Raw genomic sequence first — 12,254 nt, forward strand, 5'->3', positions numbered from 1 at the left:
GATGTAATGTTTCCACTTAGCTGACGGAGGCCAGAGTGGGCAAGAGACAGGGAGAAAGAGACATAAAGAGATGAGAGGGATGAATAAAAGCAGAAAGGTAGATGCAGAAAGAGAACGATTGGATTTTTTTCCAAAGAAGACAGGATGAGAGAAAAGTAGGAGAGTTTAGGGATATATCACCAAACTGAGCAGATATTCACGAGAGAGACCAACAGAGAGCGGGGGAATGAGAGTGAGTGTGCAGAGGGAGGGAGAGAGCCTGGAAAAGATGAGAGAGATGTAAAAGACAGAAAGTGTGAACATGCTCCTGGGGGGATTTCAGAAAGCAGCAGGCAGTCTCTCAAGCTCCACTCCAGAGGACTTATAGTCTTAATGGCTGCCTGCTCCGCCTTTAGCGTTAGCATTAGCACAGCCACAGGCTAATCCAAGGCCAGGACCCTAAGCATGTCAGGACTGAGGGCTTTAGACACGCCCTGATCCCCCTGCAGAACAGCTCACTTTGGCTTTGCTGCTCCTTGCCAACCTCTGCAGCTATGCATACAAGCACAAAAACATGCACGCATGCAACGCCGCACGCCCCGGCCCCTCTGTACTGCTGTCACAGGGGGCACAGATCAGAGCGGGCTGCTAGTCAGAGGCAATGAGGGATGGAGTTCCCCTGACTGAAAAGTGGCTCCTCTGCCGAACTGGGAGCCTAATTTTGATGCTAATGACTGCCATGTGTCTATGATCCCATTGTGTCAGAGGGATATTACCACTCCTCATTCCTCCCCTTTCCAACTCCCCCTACAATATCATTAAGACTGCGCTAATTATGGGGATCTGTGCAAGTAGTCTCAGCCTTGAACACACCCAGACAGACGCACACACACACACACACACACACACACACACACACACGAAACCTCCCCTCATACATATTCCTATTCTCCACCATTAGTATGAATACACTGATGCACTAACTGCACTTTGCCTCTTCCTGCCTGCCTGTCTGAGAGAGTGACTGCTGGATGCAGGCTGGCCCGACAGGGAAATGGATGCACAGGGGGGGTGAGACAGAGGTCAGGGTAGGGGAACTCTGGGAGATTAATGGCCCAAAAGAAGCTGGCACAGAGTGGAGAGCATAAAGACATATCAGATGAAACGTGCGCCTGTGTGTGTGTGTGTGTGTGTGTGTGTGTGTTTGAAACCGGTCTGCCAATAAGCATAAAACACATTATGCTCATTAAGCCACAGAGAACAGTGGCCATTCAGTTAGTGCAGGCTAGAGGCTGGTGTGTGTGCGTGTGTGTGAGCGTGCGCAGGCATGTGTGCGTGCGTATGTATGTATTCACGAGGCAGCACTGCCTCTTCTGCTCTGCTCCTACTATTAGCCACTGATTTACATGGGGAGCAGCAGCACTGTAGCTAGCTCTGAGTTACGACTTCAATTATAGCAGCAGCAGAACACACAGGCGTGCGCGCGCGCACACACACACACACACACACACACACACACACACACACACACACACACACACACACACACACACACACACACACACACACACACACACACACACACAAAGGTGCTTAAGAGAGATGGAAGGACACAACACACAGAATCTCATTGTGTCTGCAGATTTGGCTGAAGAAGGAAATGAGGCCCAGATTGGATTTGACAGAAAAATGTGCATGTGCTGTTGCATGCGAGAGAGCGTAAGGGTTTGCTCTTGTGAGGAAGAAGACACAGCGAAGGAGCCTGACCTTGAATGTCTGAAGCAGGCGTGATTAATCAAAAGTCTTTTATGAAATTATTTTCTGTTTCAGTGCACCCCTCAAAGGCTCTTCATTTATCACCCATTATGACCCTGTGCGCTTGCGTGTGCGTGCAGCAAATGAAAAGGCTGCAAGTGCACTCTGATTATTTGTATATGTGCTGTATAAAATGTGGGAGAGGCAGGCTGTGTGCTGCAGACATACAGGCAGCCTGCACACAGAGTGCTGCCTCAGGTGAGCTAGTGGGCAAACTCAAACTATATCCACTGCAGCCAAAACCAGGGCACAGAAAAGATTTACAACCTTGACACCAACACTAACACTGCGATAAAGCCGCTATTGTGTGCAAACAAGCGCGGCTGCCACATTCTTATCATTTATGAAGTACTGGCAATGGTAAAGCAGCTATTTGAAGAAAAATGTAAACATAATGGATAGAAATATGAGGTGGAGGAGGGGCGCAAGAAATTATAAAATATTGAAAAATCACAAGAGTGAGAACGAAACTGGGGGCGTACGTGGAAGGAAACATGCAGCTAAGTGCGAGTGAAGGGGAGAGAAGACATTAAAAGAGACTTATGGGGAGAGAGAGTGCAAAATGTAGAAAGACAGAGATGGAGTAGGAGTGAGAAAAGAGGGCATGGATGTGATAGGCCGGGCCCTAATGAAGATAGACAGCTCCTATCCGTGCCCTGATAAGCAGGAATCTCCAATCACTGCAGCGACGCCACCGCTATCAATAACAGCTGGGTGGCAAGTACTCAACTGGCATGAAAGGAGAGCACATGCGGCATCTGCTGGTGCCAGCCCATATTAAATGGGAATATACCCTCAAGAGCTATCAGATAGAGAGACGGAGAGAGCGCACGAGGCGGGACAAGATAAAGCAGGAGAAAGTAGGAGGCGTACATATTCTAACTCAAAGCGCAACCACGAGAGAGCAAAACAAGAGGATAAGAATAAGCAAAAAAGGCATCCATTCCTTCGTCGTGACGCCTGATCATGTGAGTGAAAGGTAGCCAGGCGAGCGTAGGTGTGCGAGGGGAGATGAGGAGAAACTCTAAGTGGGACACCCGCCCCTCTCCCTCCCCTCCATCACCACCTTCATCGTTGCATCTCAGCCAATAACCAGACGGTCTTAATATCCCAGTCCTCGCGCGCACGCACAAATGTGCACGTGCACACATCCTAATGATGAGAAAAACGTATTGAACTCCCAAAACCATCATTAATCTAAACTCCGGTTCCATTAGGGAAAATTCAGTATAATTAGTTTTGCGTGTTTTCTCTGCGTGTGTGTTGGAGAGATGAGGAGTGTGTGTGTGTAGTTTGAGTTATGAGCAGATGATATTAGATTGTGTCGTAGAGACTGAGGCTTCCCTGGTGTTCTGCCATGCTGAACATGTGTTTGCCATTATTGCATTTCAGAAGGAGACAAAGAGAAAACTCAATCAGGTGAAATGTGATATTACTGTATGTGCAACTGTATATTTATGTTTTTGCGTGTGTTTTTCTGGAGATCCTCTCCTGTGAGGGCCAATATTGAATCGTGGTTCACCATAAGATAATTACACTTTTGCCCTGGGAAGTAACTCCCCCCCTCGCCCCAGTGTGTATCCATGTACTGCATGCTTGTGTGTACATGAGCATGATGGGGTGTGTACTCCTGTGTGTGCAGCCTGTGGTGGATAATTCAAGACAAGCCACTGCACAAGGTTGCCCTCACAAGGAACATAAAACTATTGTGTGAGTGTGGCGTGTGTGTGTGCAGATATGGCAGTGAACTCCACTGATATGACCCATGGGATGTGGACACAGGCATTGTGCCGCTAAGGCAATCTGGAACAGGAAGTAGGCCTGGGTCGAGCTACAGGCACCTCGCTCGTTTGACGAAACGCAGCGCTGACCGGCTGGCTGCTCCTGTGCGGCTTCGGTCTAGCTTTTATCTACAGTACATGCATCTTTTCACTTCTGCTGATCTAAGATGCACGGATGTGGGATCAAGGTCCTCATTCCTGATGCTAGTTTTCACTCTCCGCTTTTGAAGTTCTGCAATGATTTAATGAGGAGTGTCATTCGGCATGTGCAAGCCTTCTTATGTTAGCCACACAGGCGCGTCTTTCCTCTGAATGCAAGATGGTGGTGTAATGGACCATCAGAGGGCTCACAGAAACAGTTCTGCTGCTGTGTCGCTGGGCACTGGGGGTGAGGTCGGCTTGTGTATATATGCACAGTAAGCATATGAAAGCTCTCAGAGGCCCATCACAAGAGCCATGGTTGCAGGGGTGTTCATGCAAGAACTCTGGCACGCACACAAGGATGTATGTACACACACAATGCTGCTGAGGCGGCTCATGCATATTGAGCAGATACCTATGGAAGCATGAGTTAAAGTCTCTCAATTATGAATCTGGTCAGATGCTGTGTTTGCTCACACCTCATTACACACACTCCCCTTTATCCCACTTCTTTGAGAGAGGAACTGAAAATGCCAGCCGCTCATTTAGCCAGGAGTGGTTAACATTTAGGAAACCAGAGAGGGAAAAGCAGATGGGGAGGAGAGGCGTGAGGCAGAGAGAGATGTCCTACATTCTGACAAATGAATCATCAGTCTAAATGAAGGTCTGACTGCACAACCCCCCGTCACCCCCCCCCCCCAAAAAAAAAAGACAGGAGGTGGAGGAGACGAACACAGCATGACCAGGGACTGAGCCCGGCCTCGGCAACCAGTGAGAAAAAGGAATTACTCGCCTTCCCCTGTGAGATAGTGCCCTTACACACAGAATGATTGCAACGTTATGGTTACTGATTGGCTTTCAGTCTGCAACTGATCACATCGTCACGGTTACTGATGGCATTACCAAGGTAACTGATCACTTTGTCATGGAGATGCTGCTAGAAAAAGAAAAAAGTGGGAGGAGGACCCGGTATTTATTCCCCTGCAGAATGTCTGCGCGTATGGTGGGTAAGATTTTTCTGGTTTAGGATAAACAGTGCAACTGCGCACAGGGAAGTGCCGGGGTGGGGGGTGGTGGTGGTGGGAGGGGGTAAACGAGCTTTCAGGATGATAAGTTGATTTCCAAATAACTCCTGAAGGGCCGGGAGATGCTGTGTGTTCTGCGCGAATGGTTAAGGTCAGAGCACATTCAGTCAAGCAAGTGAAGTACTGTCACTGAGCTGCGGTGCTTCTGCGTGTGTGTGTGTGTGTGTGTGAGTGAGTGTGAGTGTGTTTACATCAGTTTGCATTTGTTTGTGTATCTGAATCAATAGCAGCAGGGAATGAGAGACTATCTGTACTGTACATGCGACTACATTCCACTGGCTCGCTTTAAAAGTGCTATTGATCACCGCAGTCTGCCTCTGTACTCGATACAAGCATTTTAACTTCTCACCTGAACATGGGAGAGACCTGCAGGCAAGCACCAGCACCAGCCTGCACATATCTACTCACGCATAGCTCACGGTCACAAATGTAACGTTACACAAGAACATTTGGCATTTCAGAAGTTGAAAACCGACTCCTCGCCCCACCCACGCACCTTCCTCATATTCAATCCCACCAAGTCACCCAAATCTGGAGCCAATTGGCACTCCAGGATCCACAATGCTTTGCTGCGCTGCTTTAAAAACACCGGGGGAGGTGGGGGTTTGTTTATCAGCAGGATGAGTATTTGCTTCAGGCACCTTCACCTGAAGTATCATACTGTAGAGGCACACCAGATTGGGCTAAATTGGGCCAATGTGTGTTTTGTGTGTCTGTGTGTGTTTGCTGTTTGTGTTCAGCCACTAATTGGGCTGTGTCCGACTGGGTTTTTCTGTGTGTGTGCATGTGTGTATGTGTGTGGAGCACAGAGGGCCAATGAAGGCGGTGCAGACAGTTTAATGTCTCCGCTGAGGAAAAAGGTTCAAGGACAGATTGCTCACTCTCTTTATCACTCTTTCTCACTCTCTCTGTCTCCATCCTTTGCTTCCCTGTCTTCTACCGCTTTCACTCCGTTTTCTCTTCCTGTGGGATATTTAGCAATCCATTCACTGTGCTCTGTTAGGAGACTCCGCCCTGCCCTGTGCACGCAGACACACACACACACACACACGTCCACACACACTCCAATTAGTGGCTAAACCAGAGACTAAGAGCAATTAGAGCAGGCAGAAATCCTCTAAACTCTGCTGAATTCACTTGATGTGTATGTGTGTGTGAATCTGTGTTTATCCCTGTTTGTGTGCTGGTCTGTGTCCGTTCCAATTAGGTGCGCGTCTGGCTGGCGGGCAGCCATGCAGATTTACCTGGCTGTAGGACACTGATGCCAAGCAGGTTGGAAGTGCGGTTGGCGACTCTGCTCCAGCTGTTGTCGTAGTTCCTCCTCCACAGGACGGCGGTGCACTGGTACTTGCCAGCCTCGCGACGCCCCGCCCGGGTCACTGACAACCGAAAGTTGGTGTTGGAGTGCGACCGGTCCACCGTGGTGCGGGTACCGAGCCCCAGCAGCTGCTCCCCCCACTGCAGCGTGCCCTCGCGGGTGAAAGTCACGAGGTCTTTGAACTCTCCCTGATCCTCATTGTCAGCTTCAGTGCCAGCCGGCATGAAGCTCCAGGTGACGGAGGTGGGGACGCGGGGGTTGTGACGAGGCTTGACCAGGCACAGGAGGTCAAAGGAGTCTCCAAATGTGACGGATGGCGTTCGCGATGAAGCCGACACCATGAAGGAGGACTCTAGATGGTGGAAGGAAGGGAGAAAGGATGTTAATGACGTCAGATTGTCAAAGGGCCTTTACAGTACAGCTGACTGCATGAAAAAACACAACACAGCAGGGGTGTGTGATCAAGTCTGTTCTCTAAAAGCTTGCAGCTCAGCAAATAATTTAGGGTTTGTAATTGTTTTCCAGGAGGGAACTTTCCTTTTAAGCACGGCTACCAAGAGAAGCAAAGCCCCCTGCTGAAACAAGATACAGACAGTATTTACTTTAAGTGCACTGACAACTTGGTGGAGCAGTTCTCCAGCTCCACATGCATTTTACTCCATCATTATGGCCAAAAGCCTGCAATTTACCTTATGCATGTGCGTGAATATTCTGTATGTACTACTCTATGCATGTATCTAAGTACGAGTTTGCTTCAAAATGAATGGGTGATGCAACAAAGAAAACCCACGGGAGAGATTTCCTCTAAGCGCCGATGTTCGATCCACGCCCAACTCCTTGCCAAGTCTAAAGTATCCTCATTAAGCTAAAAACGTTCACACAACTCCATACATTATTGCCAAGATACATCTGCACTGGAAAGCAAGGGAGTCAGGAAAGAGAGAGACAGAGAAAAATCCCTTTTTTTTCCCTCCATGCGCCTTTAATAACCTGGCCCTGCTGCGCCTATTTCAGGGTAACGTGAATGATTGAGCTGGAACATGAGAAACACGGTCACGCACGGATAAAAAAAGAAAGAGGGAGGTGCACTGGAGAGATGTTCATGAAGTCTGATTTTTGCCAGATCAGATAATTCCTTTCCTTGAGACTTTGCAGATTTCTCCATTATGCTCTTGTCAACTGCCACATCACTTTCGACCGTCCCTCACCCCCTCTCTCTCCCTCCGACAGCCATCAACCCCCATGTCCTTCAGGGTGTGTAATCAATGGCTCTCTGTCCAGACTTGGATACTGCTGGGACAGCCGCCTGGGGCCATAATTCTCTAACAGACAATAACTCTTCCTTCTCACTCTATCTCTCATCATCTCCCTGCACCACTCTTCCATCCATCCATGCCCCTCACTCTCTGCCTGCCTCTGTGACAGAAATGAGGATTTCACTCCGATCCATTCTCCCGTTCAACTCCGTCTTTTAGTCTGTGTGAATAAACATGAATGGGTTTGTTTCGTTCACTGTACAAAGTGTGTGTGGTCGAGGGGGAGACTGCATCTATAGGCTACTCACTTGTACACACTTGCCACCCCAGACACCCTGAGGGCCCCTTAAGCCAATCAGCTGGAAAGAAGAAACTCCAACAAGCACAAAAACACAAGGCTGCCGGGGGACATCCCCCTCCCATCCCCTCCAGGTCTTGTCAGCAAGCACCGTGACTCCACAAAGGAGGAGGCCATGGACTAAATTAAGGTACAGTGGCCATATATAATATCTTGAACTTCAGCCTGTAGACCGGTTCACTCAGAGGACATGACAGTATGAGGCCCAATCTGAGCTCAAAAGGAAACTGAAGCACAACTTTTTTTTTATTCATGAGGTGCAAGGACTAAACAAACAAGGCAAAAGAAGTAAACGAGAAGAAAGATGAAACAGGAAAAAAGTGCTCTATCCGCATGACGGGTTTAGGTCCAATAAAACTGCAGTTGGAAGCTAAAGTGAGAAAAACGAGCTCCAAAACAAATCTGAGACGAGGTAAAACACACACATTGACCGTCACACAAGAGCGCACATTTAGAAAATCCTTTGATCAACAAGCATGGAGGAGAGGGAGAGGAGATGTCGAGGAGTGCAGCTGAAAAGAGACGAGCGGCTCCGGACTTCTTTGCCCTGATTTGCATAATGCGTCCCTTGTTCCTCAAACTAATGTTTCTGTTGTTGCCCGAACTTAACAAATGGCCACTTAAAAACTGACATCTCTTCTCTGCAGCACCGCTGTGTGCTGCTGCAGGGAGCTAATCCGTTGGCCGTGTGCGTGTGTGTGTGTGTGTGTGTGTGTGTGTGTGTGTGTGTATTGAGCGCCGTACTCCTGGCCTGCCAGCTCCTCACTGCTCCGCTCCAGTGGCTTCCTCAGCCTGTACCGAGGATGTTCAGCTTAACTCAGCACTGACAGAGGAGACCCACAGACTGTGAAACACATTGCCGCAGCATTTCCATTCTAATAATTCTGGCTAATCCATATGGCTGTCTGTGGGAGAGAGTGTGTGTGTGTGTGTGTGTGTGTGTGTGTGTGTGTGTGTGTGTGTGTGTGCGCGCATCTCTGATAGGTGTCACAGTAGCACTGCTCATGACGTGTGGCAGGTGGTGTGAGAGTGAGTGTGTGTGTGTGTCATAATAGCTCATTTCCCTGAGTGGTGCATGAATAAACCATGATGTGTTCTGCTATGTGGACTGCATGTTCTGCCCTCGCCATTCATAAGTCTTTAGCAAGTCACAAACCGTACGCCTTGGTTTGACTTGGTGTGCAGATGCTGTCTTTTAAGAGGGTTTACATGCCTCGCCATGCATGCAGGGATGGAGTTTCACTGGGGGGGGGGGTAAATCTGATGTAGTTAAATCTGAACCTTGCATGGAAATAATATTACAGCAGGATAAACAATATCAACCGTATAAGCAAGGATATTTACAGCTGCAACAAACTCAGCTGCTGCGCATCAAAACTGTAAAACTGAAATGAAACAAAAAAAACTGCACAGAGCATTTGTTTTTATCTCTTTATCTCCATAGGTTGATCGAGGGTTAGTGTCTGCTCTGTGCACACAAGAAGACACTAGCTTCAGCTTCAGCAAAACAAGAAAACACAGGATTTACAGGATAAAAGCAGCCAGGCAGCGTAAGAACAACTTTATGCTGTGTCCCTTTTTCCTGTACAGCCTATTTTCTCGTTGGATTTAAAGTGAGGAAATGTGCCATTTTATTTTCCGTATCAGTCAGTTATGTTTAGTGGCCCCTCTAAACGTAATGCTGAGGCAAAAGCATGCATTCCTGTCGCTTAATTAGAAAATCATATCCTGTATACGTTTAACCTTCAAATTTATCATTTGTTTCACACTTGTGGCAAATGGTGTCAAGATACCGGAATTTTAAACTTTAATACAATACTAGCGTAACAAAAAAATAACTGTATTCGATACCTCTTTCAGTACCACAGCAAATAGAAAAAAAGTCCTAGGCACACATAGAAGGATCATTTTTTTCTTTTTTATTAAGTACCATACAGCACACAGTGCTGGTGCAGAAAATGTCACTGAACACCAACGCATTTATGATAATGTTAATAATAATTGAGATTATAGATTTGGTTTTTATAGTGGAGATCAGATTTTTAATATGTGTAACTATTGAATTTTTATAGTATTGATTTTTATCAGAGATTATTTAAAAAGCTATAATATTTCTGCTGTGTTTCCCTCCAGCCAGGGGGCCTTACTGACTTGGCGGGGTTTCAGAATATACACTATAATGGCGCTAGATGAGGCTGCAGTAACTTACCAACAGTCTTGACAGTGAGTGTCTTGGTGGCTGACTTCTCTCCAATCTTCTCCCAGGTAAGCTCCGGTTCAGTGCCGGTCTGAAGCCACTCGGTGGCTGTGCAGCGGTACTGGCCCTCGTCCCCAGGTAAGGAATTATACAGGGATAGGGAGAAAGTGTCGCCCCGCACCTTCTCCACACGTATCTCCCCATAGCTAGAGCGCTCTCTGTAGGCTGGACTGTGCCACACAGCGCCATCGCGATCCACGGAGGCCACCTCCTGCGCCGGTCCGCTCGCCTGCTTGTCTGTCCACTGCCAGACGACAGACAGGGGGCCTGTAGTGGCGTGAACCGAGCAGGTCAACTGGATCACGTCACCCTCTAGGACCTCGGAGGAGTTACTGGACAACGCCACTGTGATGTTGCTCTCTGAGAGGGAAGAGGAAAGAGAGAGAGAGGCACGGGGGTGAGCATGAGAAGAGAAAAAGTTCCTCAAAATCTGAACTCCTCACGCTGAATCCCAGAGACAACAGGAATCACACTTTCTGTGCTAAAACATTCACAGAGCACAGGAGGCCAGGGGCATTAAAAACAAATCGTTGAGCCCGTTCCCAGGAGTTTAACACAGTCTTGTGCAAGTCCTGGGCATGTGTGTTTGATTGCTTCTGTGTGTCTGTGTGTGTGTGTGTGTGTGTGTGTGTGTGTGTGTGTGTGTGTGTGTGTGTGTGTGTGTGAGAGGACGATAGCGCGGTTTGGTAACTGGCCTCGGGCACTTCGGGGTGACAGCCAGAAGAAGAGGCCCTGGTGAGTTTGTGTGAGCGCGCTCAGATTCTCTCTCTCTGAACCCTGTGTGGCTTGTTGACCAAGTCCACACGGGAGCAGGGAAGAAGGCTCAGATCACAGGGCTCAGCGGCACTTCAGAAGAAGAGGAGGATAAAAGTCTTTACTGGCTCTCCTTCTCTGTTTTTCTGCTTTATCTCGACTCTCATCACTTCAGCGTCCGTCAAACACGGAGCTCTGCTTGACCCGAAAGCTCTCTCGGCTCTGCGGGGGCCGGTGTTGCTGTCTCGTGGGGGTGTGTCTTAAGGTTTCTCACTATTTTTTTTTCCTCCCCTCAGGCCAAGCTCTGCTGCTTCCCTCTCAGCTCGCCAGCGCTCCTAATAAGCGTGAGCTCTCTGTGAATATGGAATATCACACTCAAATGAACAAAGGGAAAACCCTTCATCCTTTTCCTCTTCCTTTCTGTCTTTCATTGTAACAGCTGCATAGTTTCTTTCCTCACAGCACAGAACATATTGTATTCTATCACTTTTTCACACAGAGATGTGAAGAGAGGATTGTTAGCCAGTTATGCAAGTAGACACACACACACACATAACTATCTTGTTTCTGGACAACTTTGACTTCCTCTAACTTTCCTTTTTCCTTCCTCTTTGAGTTTCATTATATATGCTCACATTCTCGCCACCTGCTCCATCTTCTTTGGTTTTTGAACTACAGAATGCACTTTATCTCAATAACAGCACATCACAGGACAGGAATTTTACCTGTATAAGGTTGCAGATTTCTTTATTTAAAACTACACTGCATCAAGTAAACAAACTCACATTTCCCAACGTCTCTGTCATCACACTGGACATAACCAGTAACCATTAACCCAGGGGTGTAGAACTTCTGACCTCAGGGCCATTTATGGTCCACAAGACCATTTGATCCGGCCTGTGAGGCAATTCATAAATTAAAAAAAAGCTAATTTTTTTCAGCAATAAAGAAAATAATAATAATAATACAACACAAAGGTCATGGCTGATATCACATCAAGGCATCGTGGCGCCTGTCAACAAAACACATGCAGATGAGGAGTGTTGCACTTTCCATTTTCTCTTCGGTGGAGTTTGGATGCCCAACAAGCAGCTTTCACAGACCACATCCTGACAGAGACTGTCTTCTGCAGGCAAGTTTTGTGGCTAGCGAGCTCATAGCTTAGAAGCTAATACCTCATTCAGATGGAGAGTTTGTGAAGGAGAGCCTTGTTGCTGGTGTGGTGCTGCTAGCAACGTATACTGTTAGTTATACACGTATAACTGACACGTATAAGTGTCAGTTTGTCTGGAATAATTAATAGAGATGAAGGAAAACCTGACGTGGAACTCAGTGACAGCAAGTGTCTGTGTGATTTGGCCTTCATGGTGGGCATTAACCAAGTAGCTCTCAGAGCTCCAGCAGCTTCTCAGCTCTCTGCTGCAAATGTGAAATCACTTGAAGTGAAATTGAAGCTGCGGCAAGTGCGACTGTGAAGAGATAACACTGCATTTTCCTGCTCTGCAAGAACA

General features: G+C 47.6%; 1 protein-coding gene across 1 annotated transcript in view; it reads right to left on the reverse strand.

Moving 5' to 3' along the window:
• Positions 1 to 12,254, reverse strand: part of igsf3 (immunoglobulin superfamily, member 3) — a 67,754-nt gene that overhangs the window by 8,738 nt on the left and 46,762 nt on the right. The window contains exons 5-6 of the mRNA XM_041950909.1: positions 9,943 to 10,350; positions 6,046 to 6,471 (exon numbers count right to left, since the gene is read on the reverse strand). Coding sequence (XP_041806843.1) covers positions 6,046 to 6,471; positions 9,943 to 10,350 — 834 coding nt within the window. The remainder of the gene's footprint in view (positions 1 to 6,045; positions 6,472 to 9,942; positions 10,351 to 12,254) is intronic.

Source organism: Chelmon rostratus, chromosome 13 (genome assembly GCF_017976325.1).
Source record: "Chelmon rostratus isolate fCheRos1 chromosome 13, fCheRos1.pri, whole genome shotgun sequence".
Classification (NCBI taxonomy): Eukaryota; Metazoa; Chordata; class Actinopteri; order Chaetodontiformes; family Chaetodontidae; genus Chelmon; species Chelmon rostratus.